This window comes from Carcharodon carcharias, chromosome 12 (assembly GCF_017639515.1).
Source record: "Carcharodon carcharias isolate sCarCar2 chromosome 12, sCarCar2.pri, whole genome shotgun sequence".
NCBI lineage: Eukaryota > Metazoa > Chordata > Chondrichthyes > Lamniformes > Lamnidae > Carcharodon > Carcharodon carcharias.
The window spans coordinates 55,760,217-55,780,958 of NC_054478.1; the positions used below are offsets into that span (position 1 = coordinate 55,760,217).

The 20,742-nt window shown below is 45.7% G+C and overlaps 1 protein-coding gene across 4 annotated transcripts in view; it reads left to right on the top strand.

Annotated features, from left to right (window-relative positions):
• Positions 1–20,742, top strand: part of cfap221 (cilia and flagella associated protein 221) — a 236,769-nt gene that overhangs the window by 154,227 nt on the left and 61,800 nt on the right. For all 4 annotated transcript variants that reach the window (XM_041200050.1, XM_041200053.1, XM_041200051.1 and 1 more), the window contains one exon: positions 9,282–9,377. In XM_041200050.1, coding sequence (XP_041055984.1) covers positions 9,282–9,377 — 96 coding nt within the window. The remainder of the gene's footprint in view (positions 1–9,281; positions 9,378–20,742) is intronic.

Here is a 20,742-nt window from a genome sequence, read left to right on the forward strand (position 1 = left end):
TTGCCTGATGATGTGCCTATGGAGCGGCCCGCGACGCAGCAAGTGCAGGAAATACTGCCGGGTGTGTGGGAGCATCTTGGAGAGATACATGAGGCTATGCTTGGCTTGGTGTCCGTGGTGGAGGAGTCTACCCAGACTATCATCGAAGCAATGAGCCTCATGTCCGAGCGTCATGCGTCCTCCTTGGAGAGAGTGGCGGCTCTTGTGAAGAAGCTCCTCCAGGAGACCCATCAAGGCTTCCTGGGGATGCGCTCAGACCAGCAAGCCCTCACATTGGTATTGACCTCAGCTAATCAGAGCCAGTGTGGGCAATGGTCTGGGCACCAAGTTTCCCAGCTCGGTGCCCATCCATCCACAGTGAGCAGGGTGGTCCGAAGCGACCTCACGTCGGCGCAGCAGCTGCCTGTTGTCTCTGCGGGCTCCTCTCAGGGCGCTTCAGCAGAGGGCGGCAGCTCCTCCGCCCCTCTGCCAGTGACCGTTGCATCCGATGAGGCTGCAACAACTGGGGAAATGCCAGCTGTGGAACAGGCAGCTCCCTCCCAGGTGTAGCCAGCACAGGCTCCATTGGCCAGAGAATGACCACCAAGGTCATCAAGGCCAACAGGACAGCAGAGTCAGCAGGCTGTCTCAGATGCCACTCCCAGCAAGGGGTCAGCACCAAGACGTAGCACCCGAAAATGTAAACATAAGGCCCCTTAGGCACAGCACAGGTTTATCAGTGGTGCTTTGGTATTGGCCCACAATGAGGTTTTTAAGGCTTGGTGTGATTTTTAACACCGTTTTCATTTTGTTTCATTAAGTTTCTTTGGTTGCAATATTAAATTCAGACATGTCACCATAGCTGAGGTTGCCTCTTTTGTTCTGCAGATGGATGGTTTCCAATGATGTAACGAGTGCTTTGTGAGACATTCAGCTTTTTTAACAAGTTAATGTTCCTAACCAGGCAGATTTTGCAATTTGGTCTCGAATATGGAGCAGTTTTGTCCTGGAGGTCCATATGTGGTGTGCTAGCTGAAGGTTCGTTGCATCAAATCCTCCCGGGTGTTCTGCCTTCCTGGAGTATGCCCGGGTCAGTGCCTACCCCCTCAGCACTTCCATGGGCATGCTCATCCTCGGACTCACTGCTGGACTCATCACGTGCAGCCTCAGCCAATGCGTCCACATCTTCATCGTCCACAGCACCCCCATTTTCCAGCGCAAAATTGTGGAGAGCACAACATCCTACCACTATCACCGAGACACGATCTGGGGGTACTGAGCGGTCCAGGCATTGGAAGCACATCTTGAGAAGACCAATGGCTCTCTCCACCACAGCCCTTATGGAGGCGTAGCTCCTATTGTACCACTGCTCAGCTTCTGTTCTTGGATGGTGGAGAGGCGTCATGAGCTACCTTCTGAGGTCACCCAGCAGCCATCCATCAAGCCGAGCCAGAGCACTGAAGAGCCCTGGCACCCGGGAGTGTCTCAGGATGTAGGTGTTGTGGGATCTGCCGGGTACCTTGCACAAACTTGAAGAATCAGCATCCTGTGATCACACACTATCTGCACGTTTATGGCGTGGAAGCCCTTCCTGTTGACAAAGGCACCAGGCTCACCTGCTGGCGCCTTGATGGCCAGATGTGTACATGTGCACCCTGGATGCGGGGGAAGCCAGCAATGGCCGCGAGGCCTTTGGCTCGCTGTGTCTGGCTCGCCTGGTCCCAATGGTAGAGGATGAAGGTCAACGCATGTCTGAACAGCATCTGGAACCTGCTTGACACAAGTGTGGACAGCTGATTGGGAGACACTGCAAAGATCACCCACCGAGCCAGGGAAGGAGCCAGAGGCATAAAGGTTGAGGGCAGCTGTGACCTTTAGAGCCACTGGCATTGGATGTCCACCCACACAGTTAAGAGTTATCTCAGGCATTATTATCTGACAGATATAGTTGACTGTCTCCCTTGAGAGACGGAGCCTCCTTTGGCACTGCACCTCAGACATATTGAGGTAGCTGCTTCGCTACCTGTGTACCCTGGCAGCAGGATAGTGGCGTCCTCTGCTGCCCCTTCTGCCTTGAACTACCTCTTGGACCTGCGCCCCTTTATGCCTGCACCTGGCCTCCCAAAGGTGGCTCCCCTGGAGGCTGAATGTGCACTCCTGGCCGCCTCCTCATTCTAGCCCTCCCTTCCTCCTCAGGGGAGGTGCCTCCAGTGGACAGTTCAGCTCCCATTCCCAGGCTAAGGAAAGGCTTCCTGAAACCTGCAGGTCCCAAAACGATTCTTCACTGCAGAGTGCTGACCTGAAGGTTGTGAGTCCAGACCAAGCAGCTTGAATGCATTTTGAAATATTGCAGATCACACAGGCAAGTGTCAGTAACTTTAGCAAATCAATATTTGACAGAGTACACTCGTGACCCCACTGAGCCCTCTTATCCTGACCGTGGATGAGGTTTATACAAATGTGTCCCACCCACCTGCCTGTTGCGCCGACCTGAAGATTTCACGGGCGCTGAAAAATCACCATTGATTTGTGCCTCAAGGGCCTTAAGTGGCCCATTAATTAATGGCAGATGTGCATCGGAGATCATCGCGCGCCCACCCAACCAAATATTGTGATGGTGTGTGACAACGTCGGGACACTCGCCTGACATCACCACACATCATTTTACGCACGTGTGTGCGGGGCCTGCCCCCTCACACCAACGGGACAATTTTGCCCTTAGCTGTTTTAACACTGAATCCTGAATTTCCCATCCATGAAACCTGTTTCCCAACTGTTAGCAACACACCATGGTCACCGACAGCAGGAAGAGCTTCTTCAGTGCAACTGACAAGCTTTGAAGACTTTGATCAGTTGAACTGAATAGCTCCAGCCAAGACCATTGCAACCGCTATTCAAAGCATTCCTTTTCTCAGATGGTGCTTTTACTGCTTGACAGGTAATTGTCAGCAGCTTGGAAGGCACTTCACCTGTCTAATGCTGCACTTCCCTGCTGCCATCCATCATAACAGAATGGGAGCAGCTCCACATGAGCCAACATCAGACCATGGCCAACAGGTGCAGGAGGAGCAACACCAGCAATAGCACCAGCTGCCTTCTCCTTAGCTGTGGCCTCATCCGCATCCTGTAGTTCCTGCAGCCTGAAAAATCTAAGCGCTGGTGAGCTTCTTTGAAACATGCTGTCTTCTCTTTAATTAGAAATCCTTCCTTTGACAGAATCAATGTGCCATCCTGCATCTGCCTCTAATTGATCGGGGAACCCGGAGATAGGCTGTGAGTTCGTTTGCTCTGGTAAGGAGCAAGCACAAAGCGCACACGTTGAGGGGTGAAGTTCCAAACCCAAAAATAGTGCAAAAAGGAACTAATTTGACAAGATTCTGCCCAATTTTTTTTTAGGTCAATGACTTTTTATCATTTTTGTTAAATAATTAATTCTGCAGTTAAGCTTCATCAAGCCAAATAATCCCATTCATCAGCAGCCACCTAATCACCTGGCAGAAGCAAAAGAAAATGATTAATAAAACCCTGGGCCACTTTGGGGGAAAAGAATTCTGGGAAATATTTCTCTGCCCTCCAAAGTCAAATAAAGCATGTTCCAAAAGATCACAGAGAATATGACTAATATAACTAGGTAATATCTAGGATGGGCATGTTGTCTTGTGAGGAAAAGTTAGACAGGCTAGGCTTATATGCACTGGAGTTTAGATGAGTAAGAGGCAACTTCATTGAAACTTTTAAGATCCTGAGGGGTCTTGACAGGGTGGATGTGGAGAGGATGTTTCCTTTTGTGAGAGAATCTATAACTAGGGGTCACTGTTTAAAAATAAGGAGTCACCCATTTATGACAGAGCTGAGGAGATTTATTTTCTCTCAGAGGGTTGTGAGTCATTGGAACGCTTTTCCTCAAAAGGAGGTGGAAGCAGAGTCTTTGAACATTTTTAAGTCAGAGCTAGATAGATCCTTGAGGCTGAATTTTCTGGCTGGCGTGAGGGTGGAGCGGGCATGGACCCGATCGCTGCCCTCGATTGTGCCCACACCACCAATTTATGCAGGCGGCTCAATTAAGGCCCACCCAGCATGATTCGCGGCTCTTGAAGACAGCGGGAATGGGCGGGCAGCGGTGGGTCTGCAATGACCTCCGGGCCCAATGTCGGCCCGGCAACCTGTTTTAAAACATTGCTACAGCCTTTCCAAGGCTGCAAATTATGGCCAGTGGAAGGGATTCCCAGAGCACTGCTGATGAGCAGGCCAGGCAGGAGGGTAGGGCACTGTGCCCCTCATTTTTCTGATGATTGCCTTGCTGCCCTCCTTGAGGAGGTGGCAGCACGGTTGGAGGTCCTGGTTCCCCAGGACAGGAGGAGGAGGCCCCCTCACATGACCAAACGGGCCTGGTGGCAGAGGTGGTGAGCTCCCATGATGTGGTGTGGCGCACCTGGGTCCAGTGTCGCAAGCGCTTCAATGACTTGTTGCGCTAAGGAAGGGTGAGGACAATGTTGGCATTGGTCACTTAACCCAGCAGGTAGGCTTTCCTCCCTGGTGCTGCCCCCGCCCCCCAAGTCTGAGTATAATGACTGCATTGAATCATTGACGGCATGTGTCCTTAACTGAGTGGGCCAGCAGATATTGCCCATGCCGAGGTCACCCTGAGAGGGTGGTGAAGAGATGGGTTCTACCCCCGCAGCAAGTGGTACACTGAGAACTACATTACTGTTTTGTGGGCAACCTGGAGGAGCTGCACCTAGGTGCAGTGCTGGAACTCCAGGACATGTCAAAATCAAGGTGATGACATGCTGGGAGGGGAGACTCAAGGTGGCATGGCACCAATTGATCTGCTACCCTCTGCACTCCACCTGCTTGTGCCTCCTTGCTATGGAAGGTGCTTGTGCCTCCTTGCTATGAGAGATAAATGAGCCTTTGCTTGGCTTGGTGTTCGTGGTGGAGGAGTCTACGCAGACTATCACTGAAGCAGAGCTTCATGTCCGAATGCCATGCATCCTCAATGGAGAGAATGGTGACTCTCATGGAGAGCCTCCTCCAGGAGACCCATCAGGGCTTCCTGGGGATGCACTCAGACCAGCAAGCCCTCAATGCCAGTATGAGAGATGGTCTGGGCACCAAGTTTCCAGCTCAGTGCCCATCCACCCACAGTGAGCAGGGAGGTTCGAAGCGACCTCGCATCGGCCCAGTAGCTGCCAGTTGTCTCTGCGGGCTCCTCTCAGGGTACTCCAGATGAGGGCAGCAGCTCCTCCGCCCCTCTACCAGTGACTGTATCATCTGGGGAGATGCATGCTGTGGAACTGGCAGCTCCCTCCCAGGCGGGACTAGTACAGACTTCACTAACCAGGGGACGACTTCTGTTTTTGGATAGCAGAGAGGTGTCATGAGCCACCTTCTGAGGGGATAGCCCTTGTCACCCAGCAACCATCCATCCAGCTAGGATGGAGCACTGAACAGCCCCGGCACCTGGGAATGTCTGAGGATATAGGCATTGTGGGAGATGCCTGGGTACCATGTACAGACTTGAAGAATCAGCATCCTGTGATCACACACTATCTGCACGTTCATGGAGTGGAAGCCCTTCCTGCTGACGAAGGCACCAGGCTCACCTGCTGGTGCCTTGATGGCCACATGTGTACAGTCTATTGCACCCTGGACGCGGGGGAAGCCAGCAATGGCTGCAAAGCCTCTGGCTCGCTGTCTCTAGCTTGCCTGGTCCCAACGGTAGGGGATGAAGGTCAATGCAAGCCTGTACAGAGCATCTGTAACCTGCTTGACACAAGTTTGGACAGCTGATTGGGAGACACTACAAAGATCATCCACCAAGCTCTAGAAAGAGCCAGAGTCATAGACGTTGAGGGCAGCTGTGACCTTTGGAGCCACTGGCATTGGGTGTCCACCCACACAGCTCACAGAGATCTCAGGCCCAATCATCTGACAGATATAGATGACCCCCTTGAGAAACGGAGCCTCCTTTGGCACTGCACCTCAGACAGATTGAAGTAGCTGCTTTGCGCCTGTATACCCTGGCAAGAGGATAATGGCATCTTCTGTGGCCCCTTCTGCCTTGGACTACCTCTTGGCCCTGCACCCCTTGTGCCTGCGCATGACCTCCCAAAGGTGACTCCCCTGGAGGCTGCATGTGCACTTCTGGCTTCCTCCCCTTCTAGCCCTCCCTTTCTCCTCAGAGGAGGTGCCTCCGGTGGAGAGTTCAGCTCCCATTCCCAGGCTAAGGGAAGGCTTCCTGAAACATGCAGGCCCAAAAAAGATTCCTCACTGCAGAGTGCTTACCTGAAGGTTGTGAGCCCAGACCAAGCAGCTGGTATGTGTTTTAAAGTACTGCAGATCACACAGGCGAGTGTCAGTAACTTTGAAACGTCAATATTTGACAGAGCGCACTTGCAACCCACTCTTATCCCACGCCTGGATGAGGTTTATACAAATGTGTCCTACCCGCCTCCGCGTTGCGCCCATGCGCCGACTCGAAGATTGCACAGTTGCCGAAAAATCGCCATCGATTGGCGCCTCAAGGGCCTTAAGTGGCCCGTTAATGGCGGGCGCGTGTCAGAGAGCATCGTGCGCCCACCCAACGAAATATCATGATGGCGCGCGGTGATGTCAGGACGCTCACCCGGCATCACTGCACGTCATTTTACACGTGTGCATGCAGGGCCCCCCACCACCCGCCAATGGGAAAATTCTGCCCTTTTTAAACAAGGCAGTGAAAGGTTATCAGGGGTAGGATGGAATGTTGAGTTGAGGTTACAATTAGATCAGCCATGACCTTATCGAATGGTGAAGCAGGCTCAAGGGGCCAAGTGGTCTAATCCTGCTCCTGATTTGTATGAGGCTGGATTTAAGTTCCCTTGCTGACATATTTGAAGATGGGGGCATGTTAAATCCAGGGGCGGCTGCCCCCTACCCCACCGGAATATTACCAGAAGCGGGGATGACATCATGTAGACCACCATCAGTGGGCCAATTCGGGCCCTTAAATGGACATTTAATGCCTACATAAGGGCCTCATGCAACCACTACTGAGATTTAACCAACAGCAGGAGTGGCCCACACCAAGCATCCAAGGTTTCCCGGCATAAACTGGTGGGGGTGGGGTGGCAGTGGGTCCCTCCTTGATGCAGAAGATCTCATCCAAGTGTTATCTCTCCAGATTCCCCTCCTTACCATGGCCTTTCAAACCTCAGCACCCCAGCCCCTCACCATGACCTGCCATCATGGCCCTGGTGAGACCCCCAAAGCCTTACGAAGTCCAGGTCCATTGCTGAATGTGTCCTTGTGCCCAAGTGCAGTGCTGGCAGTGGCCACAGCTCCCGCTGGCGCTACTAATACTGGGGAGGTGCTAACCTCTGGCCTGCTGCTCTCTGAGGTAGGATTTGTTTTCCAGCTGGACAGGGGCAGGTGGTGCGGGGACTCTGGCAACCCATTAAATCCAGCCCATTAAGTATATCACCCAATCTCCATAACAGTCCTCATGTAGTTGTAAGGGTGGATCATGTTTGGCTAATCTAATTGAATAATCTCTCCATGTGGAGTATCCATGGAAATTATCTTTATGGATTTACAGAAGGCATTTGAGATGATTCACCATAAAAAAAATTCTTAGCAAAAATGAAAGTGCATGAAATTAAACTTGTAACTTGGGTTGGTAATTGTGAGATAGGAATCAGACAGTAGGGGTAAAAGGAACTTCTCCACTTGTCTATCACGAGTGGTGTTCCCCAAGAAATGTGCTGATTTCTGACAATAAACCCCAGTAATGTTGCTTTTGACAAAGTTAACTAGACCACCATGAGTACAATTTTCTAACACAGGATATAGAAAAGCTGTACAAACTATGCAAAATGGAAAAGCAGATTTGCTGCAACAGGTGACAGAAACTGAAGCTACCAGTAGTAAACTATCTTTTCCAAGAGATTCGAAACTCTAAGACCTCATGCAAACTGATTCAGAGAACCTGAACAGAGAAATAGAGAGATTCCTGAAGCGAGAGAGACAGGGAAACAGCAGCTAGCATGTACAGCAGGGGAAAAGGCTGTTCTCTGTTAGACACCTGGCAGAATGCTGGTGGGAGCTCATTCTCTGGTAGAAGAGACAGAACCTATACTGATTTAAGGACATTGGAAAATTTGCTCTCATGTGGCCGAGGGAAGGAGTCATTGGAGTCGGCCTTGTTGCTGAAAGTGGGTTTGAGAATTCTCAGAAGACTGAGGGGAATTACTTTTGATGAATACTGAACTTTATGGCTCAGCAAAATAGGGAGAAACAAGCCTGTTGGAAGCTGGGAGTAACTTTGGACTGGTTCCTGTAAGGACTACAATTTTATAAAGAGTGCAGTGTAATGTATAAACACAGTGTGCGATTATCAGCTCTGTTGGGAACTAAAGGGGGTGTTTTTTTTCTGTAGTCTAGTGTTTTCTTTGCTTATTAGATATTGTTTAGTTGATGTTTATTTTTGTTTGTTACAGTAAAAGTTTTAAAATGTGCAATCTAGTTGTGTGATCCTTTGAATCAGTTACTGGGAATTAAAATCTCTTTTTAAAAGTTATTGGTCTCTTATGGGGATCATAACACCATGAACGTACAAATTGTGGTAGAATAAAATTCTTCTATTATTGATGACTCAGTTTTGAGCTGCTATATCTGTTCTGAATCTATATCATTGAGCACAATGGTGATGCCAGACAACATGAATGAGGGCTGTGCGATGGTTACCGTTACCAATATTGTCATGGACAGATGCATCTGTAACAGGCAGATTGGTGAGATTGTGGTCAAGTAGTTTTGTCTTTGTGTTGGTTCTCTCACCACCTGTCGCAGGCCCAGTCTGGCAGTTGTGTTCTTCAGGATTTGGCTAGCTTGGTCTGTAATTGTGCTGCTAAGCAACCCTTGATGGTGGACATTGAAGTCCCCCAACCCTTAATAATTTTGTACACGTCCTGTGTTCTGTTGAAAATAATATTTATTGTGCAGGTTAAAAAAAGAAAAAAAAAAACATGTTATATTTATTTCATTTATGTATATATATATATTTAATAGCTTTACTAAAATTAACTTCTATGTAGTAATTATTTATATATTATGAAGATACTTTGCAAAAATACCGAATTAAGTAGTTGCAGGAGAGATAATCATCATCTTCAACGTTAATTAAACTAAGGTGATGAAACAATGCTCTTGTAGGATAATGGTATATAAATTAAATTTCACAGAAGAATCGGCTTGGTTACAGTCATCAGCAATGAAAGTGGCTAAATATGTTATCCGACTTCTTGTTTTATGGCTTCTAGTTTCCAAGATGCACGCCAAGATTTGACCTTTATTCTAATGATCCTTGGGAAGTTCGTCATAAGGCTCTCAAACTCTTTCAGCAAGCTGGACGAAAGGTACAAAATTATATCCGAATACATCAATTAATAAATTCTGTATTAGCTTTTCTCGCAAAACAAGAGAGTGATGTTCTACTTAAAAGGTGCTAATGAATTATATTGTATTTTTTTCTTATTATTTTTTCTATTGCTGGCTGGCTTTATAGCCATAGCTGGGTAGTTATAATAATGCAAGAGCTCTGAGGAAATAACAATTTCTAGTAATTGCAAGGATAGCTTTAATTGTTTCTTAAAGAAACATAGTTGACCTTATGTGACCCAGACAGTAAGACCTATAGTCCACAGGAGGGTAGTTTTTCAACTGAGGCTCTGAACAAGCAATCAGTGCAATCTATTAGTGTGCTGGTCCCATCTGTTCTTGTGGGGTCATTCATTTACGTAAAATGGGTGACTTCATGACCCATGTTGGGCTGCAGCTTTTGAGTCCACTGGAGATGTGGAAATTGCCTATGAGCAGCTCGTTAGGGCTGTTTATGAGTGATTTTCTTCCAATGACAGATTGCTTGTAAGGATTAAAGGGTAAATTTAATAGGATGTAGTAATTGGCCACATGAGTAAGTAAAAATGCTGGTAACAATTACATAAGTTACAATATTGTAATGCATTGTTCAGCCTTTGCAAAGGTATTTGTGTAACAAAAATGCCTGGAATATCCAGTTGCCTGCAGGATAATTTTATTACGAGAGGAATCGAATATAAAAGTAGGAAAGTTTTACTGCTGTTGTACAGGGTCTTGATGAGATCATATTTGGAATACAGTGTACAGTTTTGACCTCCTTATTTGAAAAAGAGTTGCATTAGAAGGAGTTCAGAGAAGGTTCACTCGATTTATTCCAGGGATGAAAGGCTTATCTTGTGAAGAAAGGTTGAACAGTTTGGGCCTATGTCCATTGGAGTTTAAAAGAATGGTGATCATATTGCATCAAATATAAGATCCTAAGGGGATTTAATAGGGAGGATAGCGGGAGAATATTTCCTCTTGTGAGGAAAATGTGAACTAGGGTACACAGTATAAGAATATGAGATCTCCCTCTTAAGCGGAGATGATCATTTTTTTCTTAATCTATGGAATTCTCTTCCCAGGAAGCAGTGGAGGCTGGATCATTGAATTTATTCAAGGCTGAATTGGATTTTTGATAGACAATGAAGTCAAGTGTTATAAAGATTGTTTTGTATTTCACGGAGAGGTCTGGAGACTTGTATGGTTAAACATAGGCAGTTTAATGTTAACCCATAACTATGTGCATATGCAAGGTACTGCCATGCATTGGTGCTGTTATTGGGGACAGGCATAAGGTGGAGTTGAGACCACAACCAGATGAGTCATGATCTTATCAAATGGCGGAGCAGGCTCAAAGGGCCAAATGGCCTAGTTCTACTCCTAAGTCCTATGTTCCTCTGTTCCTACCGGTGGATTTTTCATTCTGGAGACTTTGGCCAGAATTTTCCATTCCTGTTGGTGGCGGGTGTCATGGCGGGCAGGAGGGGCAGAAACCGGTTTCACGCCGTTGTGAAACCACAGCAGGATCACCTGATGGTGTCTGCCATGGCGGATCGGGAATCCTACTAGAGGCCGGCGTGCTGACTTGCTTTCCGCTAATGGACTGCAAAGTAAGGCCTGACCGGAATCGTCCCTCCATGCCCGATTTACCATTACGCCACTGGGAAAACATGCCAGCCCAGAACATGTCTGGGCAAGCGTGACATGCAGAAGTCAGTACTTGTCTTTAGGGCCTTGCTAAGATCACAGACATCCAAGGAGCAGAAGATACTGGAGCCCTACTGCAACCAGACCTTGGAGAAACGCATGCATAGTATCCTGGGTGGATCCTCATGCACTTGGCTCTGCTGTGAAGTAGCTCTTGGAAGATGGGAAGTCTCCATGCAGCAGCTTAAACTTCGCTGAGGCTTTGGATCTTCACAGACTTCACCATGGGCTCACACCATCTTCCATGGTCTCCATAGATGCTACGGAACTTCATGGGCTTCACCATGGGCTGGTACAGATGATCAGTGAAGTGGATGGACGGTGGCTGAGGAAGATCTACATGTGAGTGGGAGAGGAAGGTGTACCAGGAGGGAGAGGTGAGGTTGGAGTAGGAGGTGGGTGAAGGTGTCGCAGGGTGAAGTTAGGAGGGTGGGGGAGAAGGAGGCTGTTGGGTAGTGGAGGGAATACAGGGGAGGAGAAAGTATGGGGAGAAGGAGGGCGTAACTGGCGAGAATGGTGCAAGTGGGAGGTAAGTGTAAGGGAGGAGAAAGGTGTAAGGTAGGGAGTTTGGAGGGGGGAAGGTGTCCGGAGGTGGGAGGGAATATGGGGGCAGGAGGGAGTAAGCATGTAGGAAGGATTAGGAGGGGGTTGGAATGTCCAGGTGAACACGTGTTATGACACAGCAGTTGGTAAAGGCTGAGTCATTTAAAATCCCAGAGGGAAACTTTGAATAACTGTCATAACCTATATTTTTAATTGGTATGTTTGAGATGCATCTTTGAATTCAGACATGAAAACACCAAACCTCCAGAAGTTTTTTATATAAATTAAATTAAACATTTATTAGTTTAACAAGGTATTAAATACAGATACATATCTATAAATCACTATCATAATAACTATTAAACAAATCCCCAAATTAATGATCCCAGGTAATCTTCCCCAAGGCAACAATAACCTATAGACTTAAACAGACACCAGGGCAACTTGAATTGCTTGGCATAATTGGATGCTGCCAAAACTGGTGTCGTAGTTAATACAGTTTTCAAACTATCAAATCACTTCTGACACTCCAGAGTCCATTGAAACTTCTTGGGGAGAATTTTCTCCCCATCGGGGAGGTGAGGGGGTGCTGAGTGTAGGGGAGTGCGTTCTTTCGCACATACGCACGAAAGAACACAGAAATCTCTCTAAGGCACCTAATTACTTTCACTTATAAAGCATTGAATAAAGGTAAAAAAAATATTTAAGGACATGTCCCTTCATGTGAAACTGTCACATGAGCTAAGACATGTCCATTAATTTTATCAAAAATTTTTCAAACACTTTTAAAAACCTTCATGAAACCTCGTCCCACCTGTGTATGAGGTTCCATGAAAAATGCGAAGGCTGCCTTGGCTCTTCGCCCACCCGCCAACCTTAAGGCTGGACGGGCAGCTCAGCTAATTGCTTTATTGGCTTTTTAAAAGACCTTAATAGGCCTTTGTCAGTTCGGCTGCACGCCCACCAAACTGAAAATCTAAATGACACCCGGTGATGTCGGGATGCATGCCCAACGACACTGTGCGTTATTTTACGCCTCGGCGAGCGGGCTTCGCCCCCACTTGCCAAGCCAAAGATTCTACCCCTTGTTTTTTTTAAATAGTTCAGTCAATGGAGCAACCACATGGCTAAAATTTGGTACAAACTTCCAATAAAATCAACATGACCAGAAATTTCAAAACTTCTCATTTTGCTGTAGGCATTGGGAAATCCACAATAGCCTTAACTTTCGGGTCTCTTGGAGCCACCTTACCATGTTCAATGGTATGGCCTAGATACATAACTTGCACTTTCACAACTTCATTTTTAGCCAAGTTCATCACCAAATTAGCTTCTTGTAATTGAGAAAATAATCCTTCCAGATGCTGTAAATGCTCCTCCCACATGGGACTGAAAATGATTAGATCATCAATATAAACAGCACAATTGCTTAGGCCTGCAATTACTTTCTTTGTCAGTCTTTGAAATGTCATAGGTGCATTCTTCATACCAAATGGCATGACTTTAAACTGATGTCGTCCACTTGGCGTTACAAAAGCCGATATCTCCTTTGCTCTCTCCGACAATGGTACTTGCCAGTATCCTTTTAACAAGTCAATCTTGGTGATAAATTTCGATTGTCCCGCTTTCTCACTGTAATCTTCTAACCATAGTATAGGAGATGTATCCATGTTTGTCACCATATTCACCTTTCAATAGTCCATACACAGTCTTTGGACAGGATTTTGCACACCCGACATACCGGAACGTAAAATGATGCACGATGACGCTGGGTGCGTGTCCTGACGTCATCGCGAAGACACGTGATATCTGGCACGCACGCACACCGATAATTGATAGACCTACTAAGGCCATTAACCAGGTAATTAACCTGAGTTTTACGGTTGGCAGGCAGGCGAAAAGGCCAAGCAGCCTTTACGTTTTTTATGAAGCCTCATCCACAAGCGGGATGAGGTTTCCTGAAGCTATTGAAAATTAAGTTAAAAGTTTCATTTGAACTTAAAAACATGTCCCATCTCATGTAACATAGTCAAATGAGGAGACATGTTTCATTGAATTTTTCTGCTCTTTATTAATTTTTTCATAAAGCACTTCAATCTCCCTGCCTCAGGAAGATTGAAGCACTCGTTTGTGTGCATGCGCAAACTGCATGCTAGGTCCAGCTCTCCCTCCTCCCCCCGCCCGCACAGGTAGCACTCAGTGCTACCATTTACAATCCGCACTGGGCGGGCCTTAATTGGCCTACCTGCGTGAAATCGTGGTGCAGAGCTGATTGCGGGTGGCAGTCAGCTCCACGGCCAGTCCTGCCGAGCTCACCTGACCAAAGGAAAATCCTGGCCTTTGTGTTCCATCCGGTTTCAGTACCCGCGCAATAGGCAAACTCCAGTTAATTCAACTAGACTCAATGATCATTTTGAAGCATGAAATCAATTTATTTTTGTACTTGTGATAAATTTGCCGGATTTGATCTACAAGGATGTTGCTTTATTGAAAATGAAACCTGTAGAGAGACATCATGTATGGCTAAATGTGTCTTTCCCAATTTATTCCCATAAATAGGTTTGTGTGACTACAATAGCTTTTCCAAATCACTTTGACACTTGCTTGGAAGATAACTCAATATTTCATTTAAAGTTTCAATCACCCCCTCAATACCCAATTTGATCAGAGGAAAATCAATTTCAGAGTCCTGCACTCCTACCTCTTTCTCATCATCCACCATTTCTAATACCTATTTTTGTTCCTCTTCCCTGTCAAAGTACTTTTTAAGCATATTTACATGACACACCCTCTCCTTTTTCTATTTGGAGTATTTATTACATAATTTACTTCACTCAATTTCTTTTCAATCCTGTAAGGCCTACTAAATCTTGCATTTAATGAATCTCTAGTACTGATAACAAAACTAATACTTTCTCTCCAGAACCAAAACTGCAAGCTTTAGCTTTCTTAACTCCCTTCACTTATATCACTTGCTGTGATATTTTTAAATGTTCCCTAGCCAGCTCACATGCTCTGTTCAATTTTCCCCTGAAAGTTGATACGTAATCCGAGAGAATAGTTTCTGAATTTTGACCCATCAATTTCTCATGAATTAATTTCAGTGGTCCCCTTACCTCATGACCATAAACTAGTTCATAAGGGCTAAAACCAGTCGATGCATTAGGAGCGTCTCTAATAGCAAATAACAAGAATGGAATTCCTCCAACCCAATCCCGTGAATAATCCTGACAGTACGATCTCATCATAGTTTTTAAAGTTTGATGCCATCTTTCCAAAGCTCCTTGTGACTCCAGATGATAAGTTGTTGACTTAATCTGTTTTATCCCCAAACTGTTCATTGTTTCCTTAAACAGCTGTGACATGAAATTTGACCCCTGATTTAATTGTATTTCCTTAGGTAAACCATGTCTTGTAAAAAATTTAATTAACTCTTCCACAACCTTCTTGGTTGTAATATTTCTTAAAGGCATCGCTTCGGGAAACCTGGTAGACACACCCATTATTGTCAGTAAGTACTGATTTCCACTTTTAGTCTTAGAGAGGGATCCTACACAATCAATCATGACCCAAGTGAAAGGCTCTTCCGGTGCTGGTATTGGGGTTAACCGTCTGCTTAATCCCTGCTTGTGGTTTCCCTGTTCATTGTACACAAACCACTGTTTTTTCCTGTGCTTGAACCTCAGAACCCACAGCACTGTTACTTCCTGAACTTTTCTGTGCCCCAATAATTCCAACAGATTTTTCCTGCAATTTCCAATACACAGACATCGTGTGCCCCACTTTATTACAATGAAAACACCTCAATTTTCAAATATCACTCCTACCCTCAGCATCTTCCTTTTTATTCTGAGAAAAAAACTTGCTGGGAATTCTGAGCCACTCCCTCTCTTCCCTGACTACCTACCTTCCTTCCACCTTCCCACTTTCTATCCTTTTCCGATTTGAAAGGGTGACAAAAAAAAGGTTCAGCTCTATGAACTAACACATAATCATCAGCTATCTCTGCTGTTAGTCTTACAGTTTGAACCCTCTGTTCCTCCACATGAATTCTCACTACCGAAGGAATTGAGTCTTTAAGTTCTTCCAAAAGAATTACTCCCCTAAGAGCTGCATATATTATCTCTATTTTTATGCCCGTATCCACCGGTCAAAATTCCTTTGTGTTATTCTCTCAAACTCAATATAACATGGTCCAGGCTGTTTTCTCATATTCCTAAATTTCTGCCTGTATGTTTCAGGAACCAACTCATTGGCACTCAAAATAGTATATTTCACCACATCATAATTCACCAATACCTCTTCAGACAGCGAAGCATATACCTCATGTGCACTACCCAGCAATTTAGACTGTAATAATAACGTCCAGTACCCCTGTGGCCATTTCATCTGTTTAGCTATCTTCTCAAATTAAATAAAGAATACTTCAACATCTTTTTCCTCAAACTTTAGAAGAGCTTGTACAAATCTAAACATCTCCTCACTGGGTTTTAGGTTAAAGTTTTTTCATCATCAGAACTCTCCTCAGAATCCGTAAATTCTTTTTTAACTTCCAGCCTTTTAAGCAGGTATTCTCTTTTTCTCTTTCTCTCTTTTCTGAAAGTCCGATTCCAGCTTCCTTTCTTTCTCCTGCCTTTCTACTTGCTCCCTTTTAAATGTCATTTCTCCTTCTTTTGCTTCTAATTCAAGTTTTTTCAGTTCATTTGCTTGTTCAAATTCAAGCTTCATCATTTCAAATTGAAGTCTCACTACCTCTAGCTGTGACTCACTGGCGTCAGGTATCACTTCCAACTGTAGACTCTGTGTTATTCTTTTAATTATATTTGCTTTCCTAACAGGTAATCCCAAACTTATCTGCCAACTCTGTTAACTTATTCTTGATTATTTTTTGCAACCCAATCAGAGTTATATCTTCTACTCCCAGACAAGTCTTAGCAATTGCAAAAGCCATCTTGCAATCACACCACTTCGAAAAAAACCTCACCAACTCCTGAATTGAGAGTGTTTCTCGCACTTGTAACCTTAAGATTCACCAAGCCCAAGCCAATCAAGGAATTAAAAATTTTGTCGGGCCAAGAACTCCCAATTGTTATGATACAGCAGTTGGTAAACAACTGTCATAACTAATATCTTCAATTGGTATGTTTGAGATGCAGCTCGGAATTCATGAATAAAACCAACAGGCCTCGAGAGGTTTTTTATATAAATTAAATTAAACAGTTATTAATTTAACAAGGCATTAAACATATACACATATCTACAAATTACTACCATAATAATTATTAAACAAATCCCCAAATTAATCACTCCCAGGTATTCTTCCCCAAGGCCAACAATAACCAATAGACTTAAACAGACACCAGGCAAAGCACATTTTATCTTACGTATTCAAAATGAGGTTCTTTACACATTGTTCCTTCGCCGACACAATGGTATGGTTTACAAAGGCTGCTTAGACCTCACGTGCCTCTGATTCATACACAAAACCCTTATTCTGTATACACCTAGCCTTCCCTTTGAATATAAATTTACATTATATCACCAGGCCCTTTGAACTCCACCTCTTCTAACAATAAAACATCTTTCATTGTACCAATTTTATTAGTAATATAAACATATAACTTGGTATCTCCTAGCTAGATGCAAGATTTTTGCCCCCAGTCTTTGAAATGTTTATTCAACAAAATGCAAATGTACCCTCTACCTTACTGTTTAACATCTCAAAACTACTATACATCAAAGCACCCAGACTAGCTGGCTTTAATCCAATCAAGGCACACACACTTGCTCCCACAGACACTGAGCCTACTACAAGTCCAATTTAAAATTATTTTCAATAACATTATAAACATTAATCTCTCTTTATGACAACATGCAAAAGAGAAGTCTGGGGAGTCAATGACTGCCTCCTGGTGAGCGAACCCAGGGTGGGTGGGTGAGTGTGGTAGGATGGAATGCTGAGTGTGAGAGGGGACAAAGGAAGCCAGTAAGGTGGAAGGGTGAGTGTATGTCAGTACCAGTAGAAGGGGTGGCGAGAGCTGTTGCTGGGGAAACCTGACGGGTAAGAAGGAGGATGTCGAGAAGGTCAGTGTGGAGGATGGGATTTTCAGGAAGGTAGGGAATGTCCATGTTCATGTGGAAGTCCTGGAATGACAAGGGTTTGGGCTGTAGGGTAACAGTGGGGAGGTGGAAGGTGATGCCAGGGGAGTGGACTGTAATGGGGGAAAGTACAAGGGTGGTTAGGGGAGGAGAAAGGATGAGGAACTAATCAAAAACTTAACTACAACCATTTCCCACAAATCGAAAGTGAGCGGAGCCTCGTGTTGGATGGGTTAAGGTGCTGCATGGGAGTGCAATCATTGGGTGGGCGGAAATGCTTTCAGCTCAGATGGACAACTGAAAGATAACCCCAGCAGGCAGCCTTGAAAATGCTCAGGACAGTAAGATCAGTTTGATGGATGAAGGCTCTGTGTGCATGGTGCATGGGAGAGTGCTTACACGAGGCTCCAAGATACCCTGCCACACACACATCTCTCACTCCAGAATCACTCGTGGCCTGGCTACATGCAGCTGAACTGCTACTTGGGGGGTTGTATTGGGAGGGCTCACAAAGCCTGTCAATGAAGCTGAAACATTACACTTTATTCAGTGAAAATAAATATGCTTTCAGATTATAAAATGGCAAAATATGAGTTTGGAGTTTGCACCAGACTGTCTAAGGGTTGGGGTCAACAGGGATGTCACACATGGCCAGCAGATGGGTCATCAGTACTGAATGTGTTGCAGTCACTTGAAACTCACCATCTCATGTAAGTTCTTGCACAGACAGCCTCTTAATCCCTTACTGGGGAGGATTCTGCATGCACAACAGGCATACATGCTTCTGAAATCCCCTTTCATCCATAGTGCTCACAGTCATTCCATCAGTCTTTATGCAGGATGAGATTGCCCATAACCGACTGGAGAGAGTGCAGACGGAGGGGATACTAAGGACACTCTCCTGCCACGAGAAGCAAGCAGCAGAGCTTGCTAGCAAAGACAGAGATCGCTCCTGTGAAATGGGGAGATCGGCCTCCCCCAACAAGCCTGTGTGGCTCCATGCAGTATACGTCAGCCGCATGCACACAATGACTGTGAGTGACCTACAATGTAGAAGCCTGCCTAACCAATCGCTAATTATCCCTTCTCTCTATTCCAGCCACTAACAAGAAAAGGCAGAGGAAGGCACCAAGCAAGCGCCTGGGCCCCTTCCCCCAGAGCACCTCAGATGAGGAGGCAGAGGGAGCACCAGGTGAAGACCAGTCACTGTGTTCACCAGCGCCCTCCACCAGCGCAGATACATGTACCTCATTAGGCCCTAGTTCTAGAGTAGGCTTGGTGTCCCAATCTACTGATCACCTCATGGGCACGTGCCCACAGCAGGTGAGGCAGCGACAGCTGAGACCTCTGACACTCAAAAGACTGCTGAAGACTACGTCCCTGCAGAGTCCAAGTCTGATGAAGACCCTGTGCAGTTGGCATGGAGAGAAATGTCGGAGATGCAGAGACAGGCAGAGGAACATCAGAAAGCATTGCCAGAGGCCATCACCAGAGTGGAGCAAAGGATGGGGGAAGCATCTGCATTCTGTCTGATGTCATGGCTCCGGCATGCGAATGCATCGAAGTCTCAGTGGGAAGCGTGGTGGCTGCCTTACAGATCCAGGTCCATCATTTTCTGCCGGATTTGTGCTCAGACCTTCACACCATTGCTCTAGCCATTGGTGCGTTCCAGCAGTGGCTAGGTGAGAGGAGGATGAGTCATCACAACCTTGCTCCAGGTGCCCCTTCTCCTGAAGGAATCGGAGAGGGGCCTTCAGACATCCAAAGGGAGGAGGAGCACCAGCCAAACATCCCAGGGACATCCACTTAGAACACTCTAAGGGTGTTCTGTCACTCTAAATCCTTACTGCCTGTGACCCCCACCAACTCCAGCAGTTCAGGCTGAGGAAGGTGCAACTGCCCCAGAGTAGGACATCCTTAGCAGGCCGAGGCCAGGAGTCCCGCCAATGTCAACTCAGACAACAGGTCATAGCAGAGTTAGGAAAATTAAGAAAATTTGAATGCACAATAGTGGCACAGGGATTTGATCACTGTGCATAATCTGCACTATTGTGCGGATATCTTTCACATTTATCCCTCTCCAAGTTTCAGGTATTGAGTCTATTCGATGTTATGTGCAAGCCTCAGGTTCAGCCAAGGGTGCAAAATGAAGACACCCCAGCACACACCCCCACCCCCCGGTCCTGCAACACTCCAGCCAAGTATCTCCCATCTTGTTCCTCATTGTCATTAAGTCTCACTCAATCTCATCACAGTGAATCGCCTTTATTTCCACTCAGCCACATGAACAAAGGCATTTACTATATGAAGTCACTTGTGGGAGTCGTGTACAGGCCCCCTAATGGTAACCACATGATAGAATGGAGCAAAAAGGAAGAAATAAAGGGATAAAGGCAAAATACTGCAGATGCTGGAAATCTGAAACAAAAACAAAAAAATGCTGGAAAAACTCAGCAGGACTGACAGCATCTGTGGAGAGAAAGACAGAGTTAAAACGTTTCGAGTCCATATGGCTCTTCTTCAGAAACAAAGAGAGTTTGTCAGAAAGGCATGGTGATAACCATGGGAGATTTTAATCTACATATAGAGTGGAAAAGTCAGATGGGCAAAGGTAGCCTAGATGAGGAGTTCATAGAATGTTTCTGGGATAGTTTCTTAGAACAGGATGTTCTGGAGCCAACCAGCGAGCAGGCTACACTGGTCCTGATATTGTGCAACAAGCTGGGATTAATTAATGATCTCATAGTGAAGGCGCCCCTAGATAGCAGCAACCATAATATGCTTGAATTTTATATTCAGTTTGAAGGAAAGAGGAGTGGGTCCGAGACTGTTTTTAAACTTAAATAAAGTCAATTATGAGGGCATGAAAGCAGAGCTGGCTAAGTGAATTGGCAAATTAGGTTAAGGGATAGTTCAACAGAGATGCTCTGACAAACATTTAAGGAAATATTTCAGAATACACAGAATAGATACATTCCAACAAGTAAGAAAAAGTCCAAGGGACAGACACAC